General features: G+C 43.0%; 1 protein-coding gene across 1 annotated transcript; it reads right to left on the reverse strand.

Annotated features, from left to right (window-relative positions):
• Positions 1-10,556: 10,556 nt before the first annotated feature.
• On the reverse strand, positions 10,557-23,408 carry LOC306940959 (activator of 90 kDa heat shock protein ATPase homolog 1-like). The gene is made up of 9 exons (XM_079526244.1): positions 23,136-23,408; positions 21,825-22,015; positions 21,429-21,511; positions 20,109-20,226; positions 18,574-18,683; positions 18,044-18,184; positions 16,667-16,768; positions 12,302-12,353; positions 10,557-11,218 (listed from the first exon to the last, which is right to left on the reverse strand). Exons 1-9 carry the CDS (start codon positions 23,213-23,215, stop codon positions 11,046-11,048), a joined length of 1,050 nt encoding a protein of 349 aa, XP_079382370.1. The 5' UTR covers positions 23,216-23,408; the 3' UTR covers positions 10,557-11,045.
• Positions 23,409-27,721: the final 4,313 nt, after the last annotated feature.

A 27,721-nucleotide genomic window follows, 5' to 3' on the forward strand; every position in this document is an offset into this window, starting at 1 on the left:
CCCCCCCCCCCCCCCCCCCCCCCCCCCCCCCCCCCCCCCCCCCCGGGTCCTTGGGAGTGTTCCAGGGAGGTCCCTAATATAGCATCAAAATCTGTTGAACCACTTTAACCCTGTGTATACTGCAAATTGGCCGTTTTGAAAATGGCCGATCTACAAGCTCACGGCGCACCACGTAATGAGTATCCTGGGTCTTTATCGTTCAGTGGGTTCCCTTTCGGGTCTGTAAAAGTCCTTAACTCTGAGAGTGTACAAATGGACCCTTTCGGGTCTGTAACTCTGAGAGTGTAACAAATGGAACCAAATGGACCCTTTCGGGTCTGTAACTCTGAGAGTGTAACAAATGGAACCAAATGGACCCTTACGGGTCTGTAACTATGAGAGTGTACACATGGAACCAAATGGACCCTTACGGGTCTGTACTTCTTGGGAGTGTACTAATAGAAACAAAGGGTCCATTTGGTCATGAGTTAAATCAACACTGATGATTTTGCAGTGTAAATTGCGGGGCTCTGTATAGTTTAGTTCAAGGACCCCCATTTAATCTAGTCTCTAGGACCTCCAGAATGCTAACGTGTATAGTTTATCATTATTTTCCTGTCATATTTGTAGGTATAATTTCTGTGGGTGTAAAAATGTATAAAACTGAAACGGGAACTTTTTGACGTGTAAAACAAAAGTATTGTGTGCTGTTTCTTTATCAGAAATATGTTCTCTCTCTCTCTCTCTCTCTCTGTCTGAGAAAAAGTATATGGGAAAAAATATATCACGAGTGGCCAAAATATAGTGAAGATATATTTCCTGTGAATAAAATATACTGTATGTATGGGAATAAAAATATATAAAATATATATATGTCGTTGCTGCCGGGCAGAAACCTTGTACTGTATCTCCATATTTCAACCATTATTTAAAGTTAAGTGTGTGTGCGTGCGTGCGTGCGTGCGTGCGTGCGTGCGTGTGTGTGTGTGTTTATGAATAAGCTCACGGCGCACCACTTAATGAGTATCCTGTGTCTTTATAGATCGGGGCCTGGGTTTCCCTCTCGGGTCGGTAAAATGCCACCATTCACTCCAGCGCTGTCGTCATTAGCGCTAATAGTAACCGCGAGGTCGCGCTGATTTTTTTTTATTGAGCTCCTAACATCGTCCCTCAATCTCGATCTGAGCTTCAATTCCGAGAAAAACGTCGCTAAAGATTGAGCTTATATAATGGGAGTGGACGGAGGTCCACACCCATTATCGCAATTCCCATTATTACGCAATCTTTAGAGATGTTTTTTGACCAAGAGCTTGTGACTAAATGATTAACTACTTGGAATTAGATCCATTGTTATTGTTCCGTTTCATGAAAAGTAACCGTTTTGGACATTGCCTACAAGGGTTCTATGCGACAGCAACACTATATTTATAATTTGTTCACTTCTTTTTGTCTATTTTGAAACATGGTTGTTAAATATGTGAAGATGTATTTTGGGGGTGTGGGTTTGCCGGTAATTGTGCGAATTCTCCTTTGTTGTGTCTTTCTGGACGTGCAGTACGTATTGGTATTTATTGAGTTGATGTAAATATGATGAATGTGTATTAAGCAATACACATGTGTATTATAATAACTGTGCTTAAGTAACATACGTTATAATGTGTTGCATCTGGATGTCGTTGGCTACATTGTGTATGTGTACGGGACAGAATTACATTCTTATTAAAGCACCACATACTGTAGCTACAACTGTGTGTGTGTGTGTGTGTGTGTGTGTGTGTGTGTGTGTGTGTGTGTGTGTGTGTGTGTGTGTGTGTGTGTGTGTGTGTGTGTGTGTGTGTGTGTGTGTGTGTGTGTGTGTGTGTGTGTGTGTGTGTGTGTGTGTGTGTGCGCGCGCGCGCGCGCGCGCGCGCGTGCGTGCGTGCGTGCGTGCGTGCGTGCGTGCGTGCGTGCGTGCGTGCGTGCGTGCGTGCGTGCGTGCGTGCGTGCGTGCGCGCCAGGGACGTGGTGGGCCCATAATTCAGCCCGGGAAGTGGAGTTGCGGAGGGGGCCGTGCGGTGGTGAAACGAAACACTGACAAATCAAGGGCGTGCGAGCGCATTTTTGGTCACTTTAGGTCCTACAGTGACCTAAAATCAGGATGGCTGAGACGGCGGCTGCTGTGCACAACATTATTATGCCACAAAGCAACATGATTATATAGGCTGTTACCCTGTTAAAAGATAATTGTGTATCTTCGAAATTAAATATATGATTTATTTTGTATTTATTTTTATTAATACAAAAAATAAAAAACGGCTGGCCCAGACCGGCCTGGACTGGACCGTCCGTTCGGGAGTTGTCCCGAATTTCCCAATGGCCAGCACGTCTCTGGTGTGTGTGTGAGCGAGGGGGCATAAGTTAATATGTCTGTCAGTCTGACTATTGCATGTCGGACTGTTAGTATATTGGACCAAAGATATGCAGAACATGTGTCGACAGCAACTGATCGAAGCAGCAAATGCTGACCTCCGCCTGAGATGGAAAACATCCCAAGTCATACCAAGTTGTAGATTCTTATTTCCCTGGCACGAGAGGGGAAATAAAAACAACTAAAACTAAATATATATATATGTCTGTATATCAGTATCGGCCATCGGCTAAATTGTGATTATAAACAACGGTAGGCCTATTGGACAAGAATTTCCATAATCGGTGCATCCCTACATTTAGTAAATACATTTTTTGATTGATTGAAATATTTATTAACAGTTAGTTATTAACATAATTACAGTACATTTCAAGCACAAACTCAATACAAAGGCTGTTAACTGTGAGTGGACGACCCAATTAAGCATTCAGATTTTACGGGGGCTAGTTTCGAATTGCAGCCATCCGTAGGTGCCCTTTGAGAGCGGTTTTGAAGGAGTCTAGGGATTTGCATGTCTTAATGACTGTTGGTAGGGCGTTGTTTGTGCCGAATCTGGGTTGTACATGGTTCGTTGCACTCCCTCTGGTGTTGTGGGTGTGGACTTTGTTAACATTAAGGAAGTATCTAGACAGGTACATGGGTATCTTGGTGGTGTATCGAATCTTGTGGACAGACCCATTGCAAGATGCTGTATTCTGTCGTCGACCCTAAGCCATTCCAGCCTGTCAAAGTGGGCAGGGTTCGGGGGGTGAGGCCAAGTAGGAGCCTGACCAGTTTGGAGCTGGAGTCTGGAGCCTAGTTTTAAGGGCTTTGGTTGGGTTCGACCTGACTCTGAATCTGTAGCAGTTTCTGAGGACATTATTACCAACTGTTTGATCTCAGTAAGGGCTACTGTTAATGATACAGAACATCATATAGGCCTATGTGGAGTTTGCATGTTCTCCCCGTGTCCCCTAGGGTAGGTACCCTCACAAAAAACATGCAGTAATCCTGGTCTCTAAACTGCCTCCCCCTGGCCAGCCGGGCCGCCTGATGGAGGGGAAAGGAACTGGTTGGAATAACGTGTTCCTTCCACGCGTTACGTCCAACCAGGGAAACTCCCCCCTGTCAGCTGCAGCAACTTGGACACTCAGGCATGAAGGAAGCATGAGTTCAAGTCCGTTGCTCTCCCCATGTCCCCCATATATGGGGACTAGGTTGGCGGAGGGTGTGTAGAGCCCAGGATCACATTAGATAAGTGACACAGGGGGTGAAAAATGGGTTACAAAATCGTGGGATAAAAAAATAAAATAATAATATCATATATCACCACTTCAATGCACGGAGGTACCATGATGATAATCAAAGAGCTCTTATAAGCTTTGGAAACATCCAAAGCACTCCACCATGGAAAAGAAAAAGGGAGAAAAAAATTGAGAAAAAACTTTGATGATGGAGAGGGCCACTATATTAACACACTCACTCCAGAGGGCCACTATAGTTCACACTCACTCCAGAGGGCCACTATATTTCTACACTCACTCCAGAGGGCCACTATAGTTCCACACTCACTCCAGAGGGCCACTATATTTCTACACTCACTCCAGAGGGCCACTATATTAACACACTCACTCCAGAGGGCCACTATAGTTCCACACTCACTCCAGAGGGCCACAATATTTCCACATTCACTCCAGAGGACCAAAATATTCCCACACTCACTCCAGAGGGCCACTATATTTCCACACTCACTCCAGAGGGCCACTATATTTCCACACTCACTCCAGAGGGCCACTATATTTCCACTCTCACTCCAGAGGCCCACATTTTGGGCAGACATATCTTATCTCCGTATTTTATTTGTTTTGTAAATTAATGCCCTATACTTCGTCATTCTATGTCACGCAAAAGTATCTAAAAGCTCCGATAGATCTGCTATTTTTTCTCTTTTGCTATTTTTAATTGGAATCCGAAATGATGTTTTGCTATTCTTGAATTTGCTCCAAGGGTTCAAGAAAACACTCACGATTACTTCAAAGGACCACAACTGATCTCATTATACCACTGTCTGCCTGTCTCTCTCTCTCTCTCACACACACACACACACACACACACACACACACACACACACACACCCTCCTAGATGTTGTTCGCATACATCAGCTCCATGATGAAGCAAGGTTACCTGGAAGCGGAGAGGGAGCAGAGGATCATGGGAAACCAACAGAAGCAGCAGGGACGCCCACGCTGGAGCGCCAGACCATAGAGTCACTGGTCCTGTCGCCATGTCTGCTTACTACTAAGCGACTTTGGGCTTGTTATTTTTTTCTTTCTGTAAAGTCGCTTGTAAATCTTGGTACTTTCAGGCATGGACATAGAAATGTAGACGCCTCCTTTGGCTCTGGGCTGTCTGTATCTCCACAGACGTAGAAAGGTAGACGCCTCCTTCGGCTCTGGGCTGTCTGTATCTCCACAGACGTAGAAATGTAGACGCCTCCTTCGGCTCTAGAGCGTCTGTATCTCCACAGACATAGAAAGGTAGACGCCTCCTTTGGCTCTAGAGCGTCTGTATCTCCACAGACATAGAAAGGTAGACGCCTCCTTCGGCTCTGGGCTGTCTGTATCTCCACAGACGTAGAAATGTAGACGCCTCCTTCGGCTCTAGAGCGTCTGTATCTCCACAGACATAGAAAGGTAGACGCCTCCTTCGGCTCTGGGGCGTCTGTATCTCCACAGACGTAGAAAGGTAGACGCCTCCTTCGGCTCTGAGGCGTCTGTATCTCCACAGACGTAGAAATGTAGATGCCTCCTTCGGCTCTAGAGCGTCTGTATCTCCACAGACATAGAAAGGTAGACGCCTCCTTCGGCTCTAGAGCGTCTGTATCTCCACAGACGTAGAAAGGTAGACGCCTCCTTCGGCTCTAGAGCGTCTGTATCTCCACAGACGTAGAAAGGTAAACGCCTCCTTCGGCTCTAGAGCGTCTGTATCTCCACAGACGTAGAAAGGTAGACGCCTCCTTCGGCTCTAGAGCGTCTGTATCTCCACAGACATAGAAAGGTAGACGCCTCAGCTCTGGGGCGTCTGCACTCAAGTGACGGCAAGCTTCCGCGTTGGTGCCAAGGAACGTAATTGAAAGGAAAGGATGCGAGTCACGTGAGTCGGCTAAGCGAACTTCGCAACGCTCAACGCTTCAGCTTGCTCGGTTGGTGTCTCACGTGGCTCAAGTACGCTTGAGACGGCGGGCCTCCGTCGCGGTCTAGTCCATAGTTATATATTTAGGTCTAGTCCGCAGTTATTGGAGGCAAGAGGCACATCCGCGTTGGCCACAGAAGCGGGGCGTGGTTATAAGCACAACCCATGTAGGATTTAGAACGTTACGTGTATCGCACTTCCGTGCGATACACGTAACGTCGCTCCAATTAATTGATGCGTCTGTACCTTTCAATGACGTTTGCAATGGTTGCAGGAGGGCTCCACATCGTCGGCTCTGTGCCATCAAATAAACCTTGTTTTGACAATAATAGGCTTTAATTGACGTACATCTACTGCAATGGCGTTATAAGTTAAGGTCCACAGAATGAGAGGTCTGCCCTGCCGGAAATATCGAGAAGGAAAAGTTACGGCCATTTTTGTATACCACACCATAGACAACCAATACAAGGCAAAATTTCATCATACATTAAGTAGCATTTTCCGTGCAAAATTAATGCTTGGATTTAAAGAAGGGATTCAGAATCATGAATGTCACATGCTACTTAAAGTATGATGAAATGTTGCCATATATTGGTTGTATACAAAAATGGCCATAACTTGTTTTCGTGATGTTTCCGGCAGAGCAGACCTCTCATTCTGTGGACTTTACTGACCAAGTGAATAGAAAAAACACAAATAAAAAGTATGTCATGACGTCACAGGTTAATCCTTGAACCGTTGAGCTTTTGGGCCTGTGGCTCCCCGGCTAAGACTAGCTTTCCTCGTCTAACCAACAAGTGCTATTTTTTCTAACCATTGAACTCACCGAGCCAACCTGCTTGCTCAGTACCGAGGATTAATTGAATCTTGACCATCAGGTCACATTTGTGTCAGATCCTGTGTCTGGGTGAGACATGATGACCTTTGGCACCATCTAAATGTCTCAATAGAAGAGCACTGAGTCTAAATACAACCACTGTTTTACTGGTTTGCAGCTTACTGTTCATTTGGTCTGCACCTTTATACTATCCTATTGGGTTCTAAAGAGTTGGCCTTAGTGCCACTATTTTCAATAGAATTAAGAGTCCTTAGCTTGATATGCCCTTTATGCTCATTGCAGTGATTACAGATGCAGTGGGCTTGTCTTGCTTGATTCCCTCATTGCACCTGGTCATTGTTGACCTGCCCATATGCTGTTGTATAGAATACGCCTATACTTGATGTTTTGTACTCATACGTGACGAAGACCCACACGGGTCGAAACGTTGTTCCATAAAGAATTTTCCTGAGAGCAGAGAAACAGTGTGCGGACATCGCTTCCTTTTCATTGTACGTATGTTTTTGACCAGCACCTGTAGAATTTCTGGAGATGTGCGTGCTTCCTGTTGGATCTTATCTCTAAATACAACCACCTCATGCGTTTCTCTAGTCTCTACCATACAGATTGGACAAGATTTAAATGTATTCATTAACATTCACATTCATTAAAACAAAGTTACACTTTGATGCCATATTAAATCATTTAGCTGCCCCCCGGCCCCAGCCTAACCATAACACTGGCTAAACCTAACCTTAATGTCACTAGAACAATGCCTAAACCTAATGTCACTAGATCTATGCCTAAACCTAACCTTATGTCACTAGAACTATGCCTAAACCTAAACTTACAACATACCCGTGGAGGCATTCCCGAAATGCCTCCACATCGCATATAGACCATAATTGCGATCCGGGGCATTGCATTATAGGTGAAAGAAAAGGAGCAAAAATGAAAATAAAGTCACATTTATTCAAAATGTGTGTCTTGTTGTTTTTTTTTCACATCTATGCGACACATTGTGAGCTTGTAGACTGGCCATTTTTGCCATTAATCGTACGGCAATTAATTCATTTTCCTATTTATTTATATTCCTAAACATTTTCAAAGATAGCCTTCCTATGTAATTTCCCCAAAGATAGCGAAAACAGCACGTCTACAAGCTCAGAGCAAAGCATCCCAAGTTGTAGATCTGCCATTTTTGTTATGATTAAGTAGGCATATAGAGTGCCGAAGTCCTGACGTCACTCGAGACAGCTATGTGTGTGGCTGGGTCTGCCCCTGTGTCTCTGTGTCCGAGTACGTTACAGCAGTACAGTACCACTCACTTCAGACAGGTCTGATTTTTCTCTATGGAGAATAACATGGGGTCATCTTAAAATCGTCTCATATGAGCATTGCGGTCCAAAAATAAACAAACTGTCTCAGCGATATTCTCGGGGAGGTGCCCGTGTATCGTTTATGACAGTCAGTCAGTGAGATGTGTTTCTAGTGAAAATGAAACTAATTCAGCAGCGGTAACATTAGTGTTTTCTCTCAGTCATATCCATATGAGTGAAACGGCCTGGATGATTTGCTTATTTTTCAATCACAGTTCTTATATGAGGCGATCTAAAATCCCCCTATGGGGATTACAATGCAAATAAAAAGTACAATGCAAGTAAAAAGTACACAGTGGACTTAGCGCCCTCTACACTGACGTCATACTTCGGTGCTCTATACACTACAGGGTGGTTAACATAATCTATGGATGCTGCTGGCACACAACACTGCCCTCCAGAGGCAAACAGGGGGCACTGCGCCTGAGGCTCACAATAGGGTTTAATCGGCTCTATATATGCACACAGCAGCCATACTGGAAAGTAATGGGCCTCTTTTACTTACTTTCTTCACAAGTCTTAATTAGGAATGATACTAATACAGTCTCTGTTCCATTTGGTGAAGCACATTGGCTCTCAAATGTTTTTTAATTTCAAGCACCCCCCCCCCCCCCCCCCCAAAAGAAAAGAAAATGGATCCTTATGGGTCCATTTGGAACCCCCTCAAGGAACCATGAGCCGGGTCCCTGGACCACACTTTGAGACCCACTGGAACAGAGCCTTCATATTAGTGTCATTTACAATTTAGGCATTTAGCAGACGCTCTTAATCCTGAGCAATTTACATTAAGCAAGAACAAAAAGCATGGCAATGCATCACATACAAAAAAAAAAGTAGTTATCATGAATCATACGTAGGCTAAGAACCTAACAGTGGAATATTATGAAACTATGCATATCTACTATATACTATGCATATATACTATATATGCATAGTATGTGGGTTTTCAGACTACAGCGGAAGATTGGGAGTGAGGCTGCAGTTCTGATTGTCATTTATGGTAACACCTATGAAGGAAGTAAGGCATGAGGCCCAATGGGCACTATGCCCACACGCCATTTTGGAAAAGAACTTGGGGCCCCTTCCCTACTTCCTTCACAGGTGACACTAATGAAGGCTACTGTTCCATTCTGGTCAAACAGTGTGCAACGTTGTTGTAGTCGTCATCCCTACTGGTCAAAACTGGTACTGCAGTCCCAGGTTAAATTTATGAATGAATCGTGACGTAGAGGTACCACAAGAACAGCGCGAGGGGCACTACGATAGGAGCCAACCAATCATATCAACGCTCAAGGGGTACTACCCGGAAGACTCAGTCGTTCTTAAGGGTGCTTCAAAACGCCACTGAGCAAGCTAGTTATATCTGCTATTGTGCATGTTGGCTCACTGGGAACACTCTGCTACACCAGTGGGTCTCTCAAAGTGTCCTTGAGTGGGTTCCAAATGGCCCTGTACGGGTCTGTAACTCTTGTACAAATGAAACCAAATGGACCTATATGGGTCCATTGGGTTCCGTTTGTACACTCATGGAGTCATGGGGGTCCTTGAAATTAAAAAGCTTGAGAACCACTATACAAGGTCCATTTGGTTCCATTCGTACACTCAAGAGTTACAGACCTGTATGGGTCCATTTGGTTCCATTTGTACACTCTCAGGATTATGGAGGTCCTTGAAATAAAAAAAAAAGGTTTGAGAACCACTGCACACTAAATGGAACGGAGCCTTAATTAGTATCATCGTTACCTGTGAAGGAAGTAGGGAAGCGGCCGGGAAGCAAGGAAGCTTTGAGAAGGAAAGGACATGGTCACGTGACTGGGCTGCGCCATGACACTTTCATGTCTGGAGTCTGGAGTCGATGAGAGCTCAGTGACCAGCTCATGAACAAACACTATTTCTGAATGACAGACCTTTTGTAAAGTAATCGCTTCTGGAAAACAACAGAAGACACATTGTCTGCCGTGTTGCTTTTCGATGTTTACACTGTGTAATTTTATAGAGATGGTATATCTAAAGAGCACAAAGTACCTTTCTGAACGTACCAAGCATCGCTAGACTTCCCACTGTCTGGCAGCCAAATCTCGCGATACCTTCGAGCCAGAAACGATACCAGCTGCTGTTTAGATCCTCAGGTAAAATTATATACTGTGCACTCTGTGCACATCGAAAAAAAGTGATTAGTCTTCGTTTATATTCCTGAAGCGATTATGAGACAAAGGTCTCAATAATTGTTCAGAAATAATGTTTGTTATGAGCTGGTCCAGCCGGCTCCATTCACTGCCCTGTATTAATTGAACTTCCGGTGTGAGTTTTGGTTCCCATTAAAGTGTCCATGAAAGTGTCATGGCCCAGTCACGTGACCATTTCCTTTCCTTCTCAAAGATTCCTTGCCCGGAAGTAGGAAGAGTACTTTCAGAGGGGCAGTGTGTGACACAGACGTTGGCGCCTGGATCAACGACAGGTCTGCTCATGAGGGGCGCGACTCAACGCTGCGTAAAAAATAAAAAGCTCAACACAACCCTGCAAGTCTAGTAGTTTAATGGCCACCACAATGCTTTTCCCAATGGGAGTCACATGGTTTGACCAAATCATGTGATGGCTGTGTTCTGCCCATCAAACACACATGTTATGTTCTGCCCATCAAACACACATGTTTGGTAAAACCAATGTGACTCCCATTGGAAAAGCATTGAGGCGGCCATTAAACGCAGACAGAACACAGACGATGCGTTTGATATGTTTCATGAGGCCTCAGAGGCTATTCAAACGTCAAACACAGTTTCCACCCATGAATATGACTCAGCGTTACACTGGACCAAAAAAAAATCAGCCAGGCACTTTTAATAACAAGTAGCACAGTGCTTTTTGTAAGAGCAGAAAATACTTTACAAAACATTACATCGCAAAATTACAACCACCGCCGACCAATAGAATTGTCCCGATACCATGTTTTAGTACGATTAAAAGTACTTCGTTTTTAGTAGGCCTACTCACCAATACAGAGTACCGATACAAGTTATTTTTATTTTTGTTGAATAACCACTTAAAGTATTTTACCCCCCTTTTTCTCAAATGTAATTTAATTGTCATGCCATGTACTTGTAATGATACTGCAATGTTCAATTACCACAATAATAATAGCCTGAAAGCTTGAATGTTTTGGTACTCGGGTCAGAGTATCAGGTTCCGAGTACCGAGTACTTGAGGGTGGTATCGGCCCGAGTACCCGATACCAGTATCTGTATCGGAACAACTCTACCGACCAACGCGACAGACTCCCTCTCTCTCTCTCTCTCAGTAGAGTCGAGCTCCGTAACCGAAAGTCTGTTTGATGGCCTCGAAGTAGAACCTCCTCCATCCCTCCTTGGTGCGGTCCTCCTCGTCCACAGGGACCCCCTTGGCCTCCAGATTCAGCTCCGTCTCGTCTCCCTTGTCCCTCAGCGACAGGGTGATGGTGGCGTAGTGGTCTGGAATATAATAAAACTTCACTTTAAAAACCCAACTTGTCGGCCCGGGCAGCTAGTGTAGCGGTCTGGGCACATATAGGCTCCTAAGCGGGTTGTCGCGGGTTCGACTCCCGATCCCGACGACCTTTGCCGCGTGACACGCCCCCCCCCCCCATCCCCCCCACATCTCTCTCCCCATTCCCTGTCACCATACTGTACACTATCCAATAAAAGAAAAAGCTCATCAACAAAAATCTGGAATTTTATATGCGCCATTGGCATTAATCTACATCAATTAAAGGCAGTTAATCAATGTTACGCTTAACGCCATTGGCGTAGCTCTACGGCAATTGGGCTTTTATAGTGCTTTTGATTGATCAAGACATAATGCTACTCATGTTAGCATCTGGTTGCTAGCTGTTGTCAATAACACAGGATCGCGTCATCTTTATCGTCGTGACCATAAACATCCACTCTGTTTCTTTCAATCGCCTGTATCTCCTATTCCTTGTCCCAGATGGCATTTCTGGTCAGAACAAGCATTATTCCACGGCCCAGAGCCGACGCCATGATGCATCATTACTCCCCGTTTACCGACCAGGGCTAGAAAAAGATCGTCACGGTCCCTAACATAAGATGTATACTTCCAGTCTGGAGTTTTGGCTCTTCAAAATAAGAGCTGAAGAGGGAAAAATGCGGTTTCAGTCGCCACCGTCTGAATGGTCCTCATTCATTAAGAGGACAATATCAGTCACCAGAAGCAGAGACGTGTTTTCAATAAGTCTAACATTCATTAGATTAGGACAATATCAGTCACCAGAAGCAGAGACGTGTTTTCAATAAGTCTAACATTCATTAGATTAGGACAATATCAGTCACCAGAAGCAGAGACGTGTTTTCAATAAGTCTAACATTCATTAGATTAGGACAATATCAGTCACCAGAAGCAGGGACGTGAGTTTTAAATGAATCTAACATGGTTAACATGGAAGTTGAATGCTCTTATACCGTACAGTAAGGGGGGATAGTTAAATGCAGATATTATGTATTGAATCAACTTAAAACACTGTGCATGCTAAAAACTCATTGACACCAAGAACGTACCGCACGGCCAAGACTTGAACCTCCATCTCATGACGATCTTTTCGTTTGGGACCTGAAGATGGAAACAAAAATGTTACTTTGAATCATTTTGAAATACAAATAGTTTCTTAGTCCCACTGTTAATAGTCTGGGAAACGTCCATGTTACAGTGCATATTATGTGAATAAGGCTAATGATTCCACCATGTAGGTATTGAGCGTCTACACTCTTTATCCAGCGTGACTCACAATAACCAAGGTAAACACATACATAGAATGCAGAGAGACAATGTAGTGCCTCAGTAATATAGGTAGGTAAACCTAGGAATTTAGCAACAGTATAATATAAAAGAATAATCTGTACATTGAAACTATAGGATGGCAGGTCTCAGATCAAATGCTTGGCGTACGACTCGTACCCTGGGCGTAGCTTGAACTTGACCCCAGGGGGTGCGAATGTCTGGGGCGATTTTTTTTTACCTTTTATTAATTATTTTGACGTTTTTATACTTTTTGAGCTTTTATAGTGCCCCTACAAATGTGTTATTTAGGACAGCCCCACACACACACACACACACACACACACACACACACACACACACACACACACACACACACACACACACACACACACACACACACACACACACACACACACACACACACACACACACACACACACACACACACACACACACACACACACACACACACACGTCTCTCTTATCATGTCATGATAAGAGAGACGATTACAAACTACAGTCAGAAGCACACCACAAGTTACAACAACAACCGGCATTGACAGGACACTGCAATCCTGCAAGTTTGTTTGTTCACACTTGTAAAATAAACTTTAGTGTTTTTTTACTGGTTAAATAAAGGTTAAATTAAATGAAAAAGCTCAAAGAACCTGGCACGGACCTCTACATTACATTTTAACCTTTGCATAAGTCTGCATGCTCGTTCTAATGCAAATGTTACTAGAGCAGCACATGAAGTGAAGATTGACCACTCAGACCGACCGCTTCAATGGTTCATGGTCACCAGGGGCCCTTAACCCTGAGGGGCTCTCCAGGGGGTCCTCTGCAAAATCGGTTAATATAGCAGCCATGGCACAACATGTTTCAGTTTTGTGGCCAAATGCATATGAATTTCATCAGGTCTCTTTTCCCCCATGTATATAGGTTTTGTCGTCTTGTCCATATTCAATATTACTAAAGCTTGGTTTCACCTGCAGACAGTGTCTTTGGTTTTCTTTCCCTTGTTCGTGTCAAATCATCTGAGGTGACACACAGACGGATACATATCTTTGGTCCCACGTCCTGAAAGTCAGACACTTAACCGGCCACGTACAGTATGTTGGAGCCACGGGTGAGTCTTAACCCGCCACGTTCCACGGACTATTGGTACGTCTGAGACTGGGACTGACGTATGCCCCCCTGAAATAGACAATGCACCAAACATGAACCTCATCAACACTGCCTTGTTGCAATGCAGAAGCACTGTGCCCCGTGCACCGTTTGTTGTCGCATTCATATGCCATATAGACGCATTTCCAGACAACGTCACACTGACAAGAACCTGTATGCGCGTGCAGGTCGGTGGCAAAATAAACCGATGGCTGATTAGATGCAATGTAGAAGTGAAAATGCATCCCATCAAACTTTCAGATGCCGTTTTCCTCCCAGTGTGGAAGAAGGTTTAGGGTGGATGTTTACTGTGATCTCTCGCTCTTGAAATATACACCTTGGTTTAAGACATGCGAATCCCTTGACTCCTTCAAAACCGCTCTCAAAGGGCACCTACGGATGGCTGCAATTCGAAACTGGCCCCCGTAAAATCTGAATCCCCCCCCCACCGCCCCCCCCTTTTCCCCCTCACTGTATATATTTCTTTTCCCTTTTTACCTCCTTTATGATGAATTCCTGTTCTGTCTATAGAAGTGTCTATTTGTACGTCTCTAAATGTTTTGATGATTTGAACATGGTGGACCCTATTGGAAACAAGTGTAATGCTTAATTGGGTCGTCCACTCACAGTTAACAGCCTTTGTATTGAGTTTGTGCTTGAAATGTACTGTAATTCTGCAAACTGTTAATAAATTCTTCAATCAATCAATCAATCAATGTTGTGTAAACTTGTGAGTGGTGCAACAGCGCCCCCTGTTGGTACCCTAAACATACATAGGGACACAGGGACACAGCCAGGGACGGACATTGCTGTTCCTTGGAGTGGCTGCACCATTCAACAATAAAAGTGAATCTCAAAGCATTCGTCCCACACACCACACGTCCAGTCGCCCGAGGGCGCGCTCCCCATGATCACTGCTGCTTGATTGCGCAGCAAGGTGTTGGGCACAGAGAATGGCAGAGAACAGATCAGCAGACCTCTGAGCTCACAGCGGCCGGAACTAGGGCATTCACTTTTAGTCATTTTTACTAGTTGACTAGTTGCCTAGTCGACTAGTTGTTTATGTAAAAAACAACTAGTCGTTAACGCTAACACCATGGAGGCCCGGGGCGGAGATCTCCGTCAAGTTCAAGGTCATGGTCAAGTGCCCAAGCCGGAGATTGATAAATAGGACGGAGATTAATGATATCAAAACCGATCGCATCGCTCCACAGCCTAGGAGCGCTTGTTGCCCAATCCGATGACGTGTCAAACAGTGACACGTCATCGAAAATGTTCCCTGCCTGTTTAGCTGACGAAAACGAAAATCTTAAAACGTTCATAACCTTCCTGTGTTTGACGGCCTTCCGCGGTACAGTCGCTAGTCGCGATTAAATGGATTAAATAGGTCCGGGCAAGCAAGGTGTTAATTGGCTGGTAATGTTCCATTTCCAACATTCTAATGGTTTCCAGCGATTTCCAGGGGTGAGTAAATATCTTTGAATCAAGTAGCAGCGATCCTCTGATGTGACGCAGTTAATATGTCCAATACTGTCCCGTTAACTAAGTGCAACCGTTGGCTAACGTTGTGCAACAGTCCCGAACAGAGCTATACAATATTATGACTGTCAACGTGGCTATAATCTACTAGGCTACTGTAGGCCTGTATAGTTTACATTAATAATTGCCTCTCAAACCCACATACCACACGTAATGTGCGTTGCCTAACCAAAAGAACAGACATATAAACAATCAACATGCCGCTCGATTGCGTGTCGACAGCTTGCAGATCTGTTCTTTTGGGCACACAATGAGGCGCGCTGTGCTAGGATGGGGACATTAAATTGCTGTACTGTACAGCGCTACAATTTGGAAACCAAATAGCTGTAGCCTACAGTGAACTGTAACATTGCTTGGTCATCATGTAACTATATTACGTGTATGCAGTGAACATTAACATTAGCGCTTTCATAGTTATATGGAGCATTTACCGTGGTGAGTGTTGATGTTGATTAGGTAGCCTAATTTAGCTTAATCACCCAGCTGGATTCAACGAGACAGCAGTGTCTCGTTAAGCCCCGACATTTCCAAAACGAGTTATTGCGGATGAATCAATGGTCGTATAGAACATTTAAGCATATGGCAAGTTAACTTAAGTTATATACTTTGATGCTGCGCAGTGAGCACTAAGCAACTCATTTGGTTCGCAAACCAGAGGCCAGACAGCGGTAGCAAGTTCAACAACCACCGTTCTATTCTGTCACTTCTCTGGTGCGCTGCTGCTGCCGCCTCCTCCACCACCATGCAGTCCGGTCACATAGTATAGTAGCCTAAACTGTAAAACCCAAAACCAACATAATAGAGGGTATGCGCATGCTTAAAGTGAATGGCACATCGAGTGGCAAATCGAGTGGCAAAGCAACATGCAAAGTGAGTTTAACATTGTTTAACGTTGTTTAATGCAACAGGACTTTTCTGTTTTGATGCATGCGTTGTCAAGGCCTGAAAGTAGTTTTTTGCCACTCAGTAGGCAATCCTGCATAACTTCCAGGTTTGATGATGATGTCACGCGCATACCCTCTATTGTTATTTTTATTATAATAAAATAAAATAAAAATACAAATAAAATAATAATAAAAAAGAAAATCACGGAAAATCACAGAGCCCGAGGCTCGGCCCGGCCCGACTAATTATCGTGCATTTTGGGCCCGACCCTACCCGAAAATGTCGGGCCGGGTCGGGTCGGGTTCGGGCAGAGATTGAGAACTCTAATGCTTGTATGCATTCCCGGCGCGCAACACCGTTGGCGGGGTGAAGTGTAAATCTGTCTCACTATAGGGTGGCGTCTCACCAGCCAACAACACAATAAGAGGAGCTTGACTGAACTGAAACCAGCGCTTCCCAAAACAACGGGGGATGTGTTGAGAATTGATTACATGAAACTGGCACCTGCGTGTGCAGTCTCAATGTTTCACTGGGGAAATAATCATCATTCTTACCAGTTCCTGGAACTCTCCGTGCACGTTCCCGTTCATCATCTGGAACTTTCCTCCCTGGCAGCCGTCCACGACAGCGTCAGAGCGCGTGAACACCTGGACAAACTGCATCATGGGAGATTATGAGGAGAGCGTTAGTGCAGCTATTAACCCATTTAGACCAGAGGACACAGAGATTTGGTGTGATTCCGTGTGTGTGTGTGTGTGTTCTTGTATTAGTGTTGGGGATGAGATGTTTAGAGGTTAGGTTTAGGGATTAGAGATGAGAGTTATGCCCGGTTTATACTTGATTGTGTCGTGCACTGAGAAATAGCCGATCTACAAGCTCCCGATTTTCTGAATTTAGTTTCAGGGTTAAAAATGGCATTACAAAAGAATTAGCATTCATAAAATCGCTGTGTCCTCACATGTATAGAAAAAAATAGCATTCATAAAATCGCTGTGTCCTCACATATATCTAGAAATACCGGTAGTATATTTATATAGTGAGCGGGCAGAACTGCTCAGACGTAACTTAGGTAAACTATGCATAAGCAAACTATGCATAAATCCAGTGGCTTTCAACCTTTTTCATATCAAGGCCCATTATTTATTCTGCATTTCAGCCACGGACCACAATTTGATGAGGTTTAGCCTCTCAGACCCAAAACTAAAGAATATGTCCACAATGCCATGCTGTATTGATGATTGGTGGAGATAGGAGAGATAACAGGCAAACATCGATCAAAATAGAAATTCTTCTAAATTCTCTAATTGTGTAGACTTCTTGGAAATTAACTTGGAACCAAATGGACCTGTAAGGGTCCATTTTACACTCTCAAGAGTTAAAGATCTATAAGGGTTAATTTGTTACCAACTCTCCATAATTTTTTGTTTTTCTGCCTCTACTTAGTATAGTGATAGCTTAAATTATCTATAAAGGAGTATGGGGGGTGGTGTATGACAACATTCCGATTACATTTTTACTAACATAACTTGTGACTATCTCTTGAACTCAGATTACCCAATTTATACATTATTACTACTGTTGTAAATTATTGTATTTTTGTATTGTCATTTTATATAGTTTTATTGTTTGTCCTATTGTTTACACTTGGTCAAATATGTATAGTTGTTTGATTGGACTGTTCTTTTTCTTTTTTTGTGTGTCTGTACTTTATTATCTTTATCATTATATTTTTGAATATATTGTCTTAAAAGGAAAAGAAAATATGACGATAACTGTGGGGGATAAGGGAGAAATGGAAAAAAGGCTACCTGCCAACTTGTTAAAACTTTCTACCAATAAAAACATATTTAAAAAAAGAAAAATAAATGAGGGTGAGCATTCCGGATACTGTGTGTGTGTGTGTGTGTGTGTGTGTGTGTGTGTGTACACACCTCCTGCTTGAGGAAGGTGACGTAGAGCTCGTCGGGCGACGTCAGGAACACCTCTTGGAGCGAGAAGCTGCACGTCGAGAGTCGAACCCCCGCTGAGCCACCGCTGGAGGGGGCGGGGGCGGGGCTGGGGGCCGAGCTAATCTGACAACGGCCAACCGGACAACACGGCATGATTAGAATGTCCGTTACTCGGACGGAGAGACAGAGTAGGGCTGCACAATTAATCACAAAAAAAAAATCGCAATCTAGATTCAGACACCTACATTTTAGCAAGTATCGTGCAGCAATAGTTGGCTGTCCGGTTCATTTTAGTTACTCTTATGTTTTTGCTACAAGAGACAGACTTTAACAGAGGTTTAAGTCAAGCACTTTGATGTTGTCCGTTTGAAGCCACAGTAGTTGGTTCCAGGTGACCAGTGATGTTCAGAAACTACAGACTAAAGACAATACATATTTTCATGGACAAAATGAGAATCGTGTGAGAATCGTGATGTCAATTATTGTGGAGGAAAATCGAGTCGTTGTCTTACCTGTGTTTTGTTGGGCATGACCTTGGTGGGTGTTTTGATGGTGGTGGTGGTGGGTGTGTTGGCCTCGTTGGCCTGCTTGTCTGTGGGCAGAATCATGCCCTGGATGTACTCTGAAACCAAAGGCATATTAAAAGGAAGGTAAGGCCATTGACTTCATGCCCTGGGTGTAAACTGCCACTTTTACACGACAACCACCCTAAGGACTACCATCTGTACCAATGGTATCTACAGTACTATCTGCACTGCACATATAGAGCACCGAAGTCTGACGTCACTTTCAGTAGAGGGCACCAACACACAGGTTCATGTATTTTTTTATTTGCATTGAAATCTCCATAGGGCTATTTTAGGTCGCTTCATATAAGTTCTGTGTTCTGAAAAATAAACCGACCACCCCGGCCTTTCTGTCAGGGGAGTGGCTGTGCGTCGTTAATGATGTCCATTCATATTTGATACAGCCAGTTTCTGGAGAAAATGGAATTAATGTGGCCGCAAAAGCCTTGAAACTACATATGAAGGCAATGTCGCTGCTAATATACGTCACGCCCAGCTGTCAACACATTGCGTTCCCGAGATTCCTCGTTGACGTAAGCTCAGCTGGTGGTGACTCGACTCGCACTAACCACGAAACATTAAATATCAATAAAATAAATAAACGTAATTGACATTCAGTTTCTGTTGTGCGACGGGCAGACGCAGCCACCCCCCCTACTCGGAAATGTAGTCTCTGGGTTGTTTGACTCGTTTCTAACGCTTATTTTGTTACTCTTTGGGTATATTTGTACATTTCCACCTTCAGTCGATGCTTCATATCCATAATATGAGTGAAAAGGCTGGGGTGATCGGTTTATTACAGTTCTTATATGAGGCGATCTAAAATGCCACTATGGAGATTACAATGCAAATAAAAAGTACATGAACCTGTGGACTGACGCCCTCTACTGACAGTGACGTCAGGACTTCGGTGCTCTATAAACAGAGCTGTGACCTATAAACACATCTTAAAATCAGATTTTTGTATACTATTTAAATAGTCTTGAGAAAGAAATGCTGCTATTTGTCTCAAAATGACTGCAAAAAAATGGATGCTATTTGTTTCAAAATAGCTTTATACCATGTATATAACGATGCTATGTGACATAGCTCTGTCTATACAAAATGCTGTACCCCCTCCAACTGTATATATACTTTCCCCATTTTCAACAGTTTTTTTGTATTGTATTTTGAGACTTGCTTTGGCAATGTAAACGTATGTTTTCTCATGCCAATAAAGCTCCTTTGAATTGAATTGGCAACGGTCTCCAGAGAAAACTGTAAAGTCCTGTTGCGTTCTCATTTTGTATTCGGCCTTTACACGAAGACGCAACGGCTGTAGTGTGCATGCCAGGTGGCTAGGTGGCATTGGCGCAGCGCCATGAGATTGGAGACCATCTCATCAGGTGGTGGTTCCGTGGCTCAAATGCAGAATAAATAATGGACCTTGATATGAAAAGGGTTGAAAACCTCCTGATATAAAAGTATAAATGCAGTGTTACCTGATCGCAGGTGTTTGACATACAGTCCCAGAGCTGAACGCACTTTCTTGATTCCCTCTCTCTTCATCAGGTTCAACAGCGGAGTGGAGGGTTCGTCTTTACACAGAGACACACTGATCTGCAAGCGCACACACACGCACACGCACACACACACACACACACACACACAGTTACTAAGACGTTTTCAGAGACCAGAAGGAACGCAGGACCGCATGTCAGGAATCAATCTATATTCTTTATTTCAGACTTTTTATTAGACAGATAGAGACAGATACAGACCTTTGCCACCTAGCCCAACCGCCATGCAAATGTGTCAGACCTCTATACCCTTTTCAGAGTCACACAAGAACAGCTGGTTTCAATCCCAACATGGGGTTCGGTTAGCCGTCTCACACGTACACTCGACATTTGTAAATACAGGTGCCGTGAATCAGCTGCCGTGTCCTCCCAATCAGGGAAGCACAGGTGCTGCTCTCACCAGTGTTGTTTTCGTCGACTGTCGACTAAGAGAACTAAATAGAAACTAAATGAAAACTAAGCTACGATGACTAAAACTAAGATAGACAATTTCGTCAAGAAATAACAACTAGACTAAAATGTTAGGAAGGGACTAGTGGACAAGAGATCCAGTATAAGTTATTTTACACTTGGTTGCATGCTGAAAATAGCAGATCTACAAGTAGATCGGCTATTTTCAGCAAGTGTAAAATCAGCCATTACGACGGCATCAAGGCCGCCAAAACACATTTAAGTCGACTAAATCAACTGTAGATTTAGTCGACTAAAATCGTGTGACATTTAGTTGACTAAAACACCAAAACATTCCAGGTAACTCAGATGTGACTAAAACTAAGTGGAAACTATTCAAGAGACTATGACAAAGACTAAAATCAAAGTCTGCTGCCAAAAACACTGCTGTGTCCCCCCCAATCAGGGAAGCACAGGTGCTGCTCTCACCCCCCCTGGAGAGTGACAAGCTACCCAGCTTAGAATTAAGGGTTAGTATTTTTAAATTAATCAATACCACAATAGTGGAGGAGTTAATGCAAAAAATGAATGACTAATGATGCAGTGACTAATGATGCGTTCACACTGGCAGATGCAAAAGATACAGAGATGCAAAGCTACACAGTAGCTGAAGTTGAAACCCGCTCAACTTTTGGTAGCTTTGCAGCTTTTGCAGCAGCTACAAACGTCGGATGTATCTTTGTATCCTCATGTCGCTGGCTTCCATTGAAAATGAATGGTAGGCTGTATCTTTTACATCTGCCTGTGTGAAGGCAGCATAATGTGGATTTGTGTGTGTGTGTGTTTTCTTACATCCAGGTCATCCATGTCATTCTCATCAGAGAGGTTGGGGACGTCCAAATTTCCTTTGTATTTTATACCAGTCGTAGATGTTCCTGTAATGCAACAAACTAATATTAGACCATATCGTTGTCTGGGGTTTACATTGAGGAGGATGGAGACATGGTTGGTTCATTTTGCCAGAGCGTACGTTTTTAAATCAAATCTTTGCTTCCGGGGGGGGGGGGGGGGGGGGGGTCGGCGGCCAATTCAATATATTTTTGGGGGTCCTTGACATTAAAATGTTTGAGAACCACTGACATAGAAACATGACTTTTTTCATGAAAACTGTCGGGATTTAGAAGGCATTTGTAGGAATCGTCCTCAGGCCTAAAATGGCTTATTCTTAGAGGTGGTATATATACGGACCCATCCATGAGGCACGGAGGACCCACTCGTAGAAGAAGATGAGTTTCCCTTTGCGGTTGTTGACGGACGACTCTCCGTCCAGCTTGGGGACGTCGGTGATGTAACAGCTGCCCTCGGGACCCTCCACCCGGACCTCCATCAGCAACTCCTTCAGGTGGTCCGAGGACCAGCCCGTCGCATCCCGCTCCGTCCTGGAACACACGCACACACACAGTCACACACACACACACACACACACACACACACACACACACACACACACACACACACACACACACACAATTCATGTCTTTGTATATTTCAGTTATTTTATGTCATATCTGACCCGTGTAATTTCACAGAATTTACATTTGTATTAATTATTATTATTATATGTCAATGGTCAATGCCAAAAAAACACAATGAAATCGCAACTACTGTGTGACTTACTGTAAATGTTTTGTATCGCGACAGCCCTAACTGAGCTGTAGTTGTAAGCGACAGTGTCAGATTTATAAATACCCTGCCATGTGCGAGCGCGCGCACACACAAACGCGCCATCTGGGCCACCATCTCTGGTCCTAAAATAACCCTTGGCTACAGCTACGACCCCACACCCAACACACATGGGCCTACACTACACACTGCAAGTTACAACAGTCCACAAACTTCTATAGTCTCTAGTGGTCATTCCAAAAGGTTCTGGAAACCAGGGCCACTGGGTTTCCTTTCCTTCAAGGCACCTCACTCAACCTTAAACACATCCATCCAGCCATTTATAGCCTATTAAGCCTAATAGTAATAATACTAATGACAATAATGCCAGGTAGATCACAATCTCACTGCTAAACCAGACCACTCAGTATCTAGGGCTTTATGCATTCCCACTCTCTGTGATTACAGTGTCTGATATGATATCCATACAAAACTACTATTAGAAAAATGCATGTACGTTTTATTTTCGGCCAGCGAGACCGTCGTATGCGGACGTGTAAATATTAATAATATAACCATCACGTAATGCAACACCGTTTCATAAAGCCTGCTCACAGCACTCCATGGATCCACATATCTTGCATTGTCATTTCACCTGAAGTCAAAGAAGTCACACAATTCACCAGAAGAACATCTCTATACTATTAAATATTCAAAAATATTTCCTGGATTGTCACACTAGTCCACTGTTACGCAGCCCTGACTGACACCGACTGATTCCTGAACGGATAAAATAACGTTCAACACAACAGACCCAGCTTATAAATACAACATACAATATAGCAACAACCAACAACAAACGATAATGATGAACTATAGCCAGCTAGCGGGTCTCACCAGTGCCAGTTGTTGACGTTAGTCGCGTCTGCTCTCTCCTCCACTATCCAGCGTGGGTCTCCTTCTCCCCATTTAGCCATGGTGGTGTGTATGTGTGTGTAATCCCCCCAATCCAATAAACACGTCAACTTCAATGAACAATAACTGAATTGATCTGCGTCGATTTGAGCCCAAATGGACGTTTATATAAATCCCTGTCGTGGGCAGCAGAGCAGCTGATCGCCGGTGTACTGTCTCTCTCTCTGTATGTGTGTGACTGTGTGTGCGCGCGCGCGCGCGTGAATGAAGTGAAGTGAAGTGAAATAGATACCGGCACAAGTTTACACACGTCACATCCGTACCAGTGTTGCCAGATGTAGGAGAGAAACAAGCAACCATATGTAGGCTATATGTGAAATTGTTGAAGATGAAAACTATTCAGTCCAAAATAATGAAGTGACTTTGATTTGTGGCCTTTTTGATTGATTGAATACTTTGTTAACAGTTTGAAAATAGTATGGTTCTAAAAGGACACACGGAAAGTACAAGTGCTTCTTTCCTGTGGGTCCTCTAACCGCGTATATTTGATTTTTTGTTTGTTTTGTTTTGTTTTTTTACATCAGGACCCTGATGTAAACAAGTCTTAGTGCTTTTTCTGGTTTTACATCCTCTTAGCAGATTTTGTATTAACTCGTAGCCTGGGCAGCATTCCTTTTCGGGTTTATGATCCGGTCGGGAGCGGATGATATCCTTACGTCATGTTGTAGGCTAGTCATTGTTTTGTAGTCATCAGGCAGGATCCATCAATCTGGAACTTCCTTTCCCTCAAACCGATTTTTCTCAATAAAAGCCGAGGGGTAGGAGAGAACGAGTCACGCTTTTATTCTTATATTCTTCTGGTATGAGGGAAAGGAAGTTCCAGATTGATGGATCCTGCCTGATGACTACAAAACAATGACTACAACATGACATAACGATATCATGTTTCAATCAATCAATCAATCAAATCCTGTCCTGTGTATTCAATTCAATACATCGAGCCACCTTAAACCTACATGTAGATCTGCTATTTTCAAATAAATCTTAACAAAGTCTTATATGGGCCATTGGGGGGTCCCTGGCATCAAATATTGTCAGATAGATACCTTTATTATTCCGAGGACGCGGGGGAAAATCAGTCGCCCAGAGGCGTGGCACAGTAGCTAGTTACAGCTTACATTTAAGTAAAGAAGAAGAAAAAGTACTGTAGTACACAGTAGAAACAAGGCAAAAGAAAAGACAAAATGCAACAAAAATAATATAATATAATATAATATAATATAATATAATATAATATAATATAATATAATATAATATAATATAATATAATATAATATAATATAATATAATAAAGCACAAACGGGACGAACCGAGGCGAATATTTAAATTCAAGTCTGAACGTACTTTAGTGTCTCGACATAATAAAGACAAGAAAAATTAAGTTAACATTGCAATGTCAAATAATAAAGTGTCCATTGGTCAGTGCAAGAAATGTGAAAAAAAACCAGCACCAGAACCCTCCCTTCCCTATATGTCTTAAGATGGGGGTCTGCAGACAAATAGGCCTACATATTAATTTGGGACCGTCCTTGACATGAAAAGTTCATGAAAGTAGTTTAAACGACATTTAGGAAGCAAGCCTAGAACAAGCAACTACACTTTAAAAACAAGGCCAAAAACCTACAATCCAGTACCAATAGGCCTATTTACAAACGACTTTACAGAAAAAAGCAAGCAATGACGCTTATAATAAGCGGACATGGCAACATTGATCCGTGCGTGCAATGTGAGGCAGCAGCGCCTTCTGTCGGTTATATCCGTGCATCTCACCCTTTGAAAATGGTTATAGGTCAACGTTTTTCAGGTCAAACAAGGACCCCTTGAGAGAAAGAGAGAAACCAGGGACCCCCTTTACATATTGTATAAAACTGTGTTGCAGCTTAAACATTTTCATAAACTCATAGATAGCTTCATAGACTTTCAGTGTAAATTCACATATATTTTATTTTAATGTTCTAATATTCTCTGCAATGTGTTGGATTTGTGTGTCTTTGTTGCGCCTGCAACCCAGATTCGGCTCAAACAAGGGATTACATTCATTTCGCTCATATGCCACTAAAATGTGAGTCTCTAGACTCCTTCAAAACCCCTCTCAAAGAGCACCTGTATATAGGAGGGGCTGCCATTCGATATTGGCCCCTGTGAAAAAAAGTCAACGTCGTCCCCACCAACTTTTTTCTCTCCATACTGTACATGTTTTGCACTTTGTTTTTTTTGTTTTTTTAACTTCTTTAACTGATGATTTCCTTTATTTCCCCATAGAAGTGTATATTATTTGTGCGTCTTCAAAAGTTCTTGTAAATGGAGGACCCTGATGTAAACTATCTTACCGGTAGTTCTTCTCCTGGTTTCGTCCTCGTACCAGTTTTTGTATTGACTTGTGCTTTCGCTTGAAATGTACATTCTATCTACATAGTGTGAATAAAAAAATCAATCTGTGTGTGTGTGTGTGTGTGTGTGTGTGTGTGTGTGTGTGTGTGTGTGTGTGTGTGTGTGTGTGTGTGTACGCGCGCACCTGTGCGTGTGTGCAGTATTTAGGCCCTATTAGTTGCATTGTTTGTTTTTGTGTAATTAAACATCACATTTTAAAAATATCTTGTTACATGCCGGTTAGTGTTAACCCTTCGACGTAGCGGGAAGCAGAGAACAGAAGGAGATAGCACTGGGGATGAGAAGTGTCACATGACAAACTAGAAAAGTGCCCTTCTGGGCACAGGTCTCCACCAGGAGGATAGGAGTCTGTGTTATGTTTGGCAAAATGTTTAGGAGTAATATAATCGTGTGTGTGTGTGCGTGTGTGAGAGACACGGCTTGGCCTGTTGTGGCGCCACCATGAGGCTGATTTGAAAACTGTCAAGTGGCATTTCTTCCTCAGCCTAGTGGGAATATGCATGCACAGTTTCACCACAATCGGATGCTGCATTGAGTAGTTGTGGCGATTTGTACACAACGGGTACAAAGCACCTGATGGACCGCCCAGAGAGAGAGAGAGAGAGAGAGACATTTTATTATATTTTATTATTATAAGCATAGAGCACCGAAGTCTGACGTCACTTTCAGTAGAGGGCGCCAGTACACAGGTTCATGTATTTTTTTATTTGCATTGAAATCACCATAGGGGGATTTTATGTCGCTTCATATAGGAACTGTGTCTGGGGGGTGGCTGTGTGTCGTTATTGATGTCCATGTCATATTTGATACAGCCAGTTTCTGGAGAAAATGGAATTAAGTTGGCCACAAAAGCCTTGAAACTACATACTGTATGAAAGCAATGTCGCTGCTAATATACGTCACGCCCAGCTGTCAACACATTGCGTTCCTGAGATTCCTCGTGACGTAAGCTCAGCTGGTGGTGTCTCGACTCGTACTAACCACGAAACATTAAATATCAATTAGAAAAAGAAAAAAAAACGTAACATGTCAGTTTATGTTGTGCCACGGGCAGCTGCATGCAGACACCCCGCCTACCCGGACATGTAGTCTCTGGGTTGTTTGACTCGTTTCTAGCGCTTATTGTGTTACTCTTTGGCTATATTTGTACATTTCCACCTTCAGTCGATGCTTCATATCCATATGAGTGAAAAGGCCGGGATGATCGGTCTACTTTTCAAACACAGTTCTTATATGAATGGGGATTTCAATGCAAATAAAAAGTACACAAACCTGTGGACTGGCGCCCTCTACTGGCAGTGACGTCAGGACTTCGGTGCTCTATTGCCTGAGCAAGGTTATAATAGTTTTGGATTTTTCATTATAGTTTAGTTTTAGTTTGTTTTTCTAATTTAGTTTGTTAGTTTTTACAGCGGGGTTGCTAGTTTTTATTTAGTTTTTATTTTGGTGAAAATGCTTAGTTTTAGTTTATATTTTTTTAGTTTTTATAGCATTTAAAAAGATCAGTGTAAGTATTGTGTAATAAAAACAAAAAAAGAAGATATCATTTAAAAATATAAACTCAAGTTCAGAAAAAAAAAATGTTTCCTCCAATTTGATAATACCAATTGGTATTACGTCTCATATCATTTTAATCGTTGATCGTACAACGGGAGAACAAGGTATCGATATGAGCAAACTGCTATACGTGTGTGTAGCGCCCCCAAACATGCCAAAAGGACAAATGGTTGGTATTCAACCCTAGCTTTGAGTTGCTTAGTGGATTGGATGATGTACTTGAGTACTTGAGTAAGTAAACACATGTACTTATAGTTGCTTTCCTGGATTCCTCCACTGGGTACTTAGTGGGTAAACACTGCTCTATCCAGCTGCTTGAGCTCTGAGCTGCTGTAGTAAACATCCACAAGAGGGCAGTGTTGGCCCAGGCAACATGTGTAGAACAAAGTACAGCAGAGTGGGGCTGCAGCTATCAATTAATTTCTTATAGAAACTTTTAGAAGTATTGATCATTTCACAACTCTAATACATTGTTTTTATAATCAACTATTTTATTTCATGTATGTTTATTTAACAGGGACAATACAAAACAACAATGTGTTATAAAAGTTATAAAAACA

This window comes from Electrona antarctica (genome assembly GCF_951216825.1).
Source record: "Electrona antarctica genome assembly, chromosome: 17".
Lineage (NCBI taxonomy): Eukaryota > Metazoa > Chordata > Actinopteri > Myctophiformes > Myctophidae > Electrona > Electrona antarctica.

Coding starts and splice junctions, on each gene's coding strand:
- LOC306940959 (XM_079526244.1), bottom strand. CDS start 23,215: ATGGCTAAATGGGGAGAAGGAGACCCACGCTGGATAGTGGAGGAGAGA. Junction 18,684..20,108: donor TGTCAAACACCTGCGATCAG/GTAACACTGCAT, acceptor CTTTGGTTTCAG/AGTACATCCAGGGCATGATT. Junction 18,185..18,573: donor TCATGCCCAACAAAACACAG/GTAAGACAACGA, acceptor GGCCGTTGTCAG/ATTAGCTCGGCCCCCAGCCC.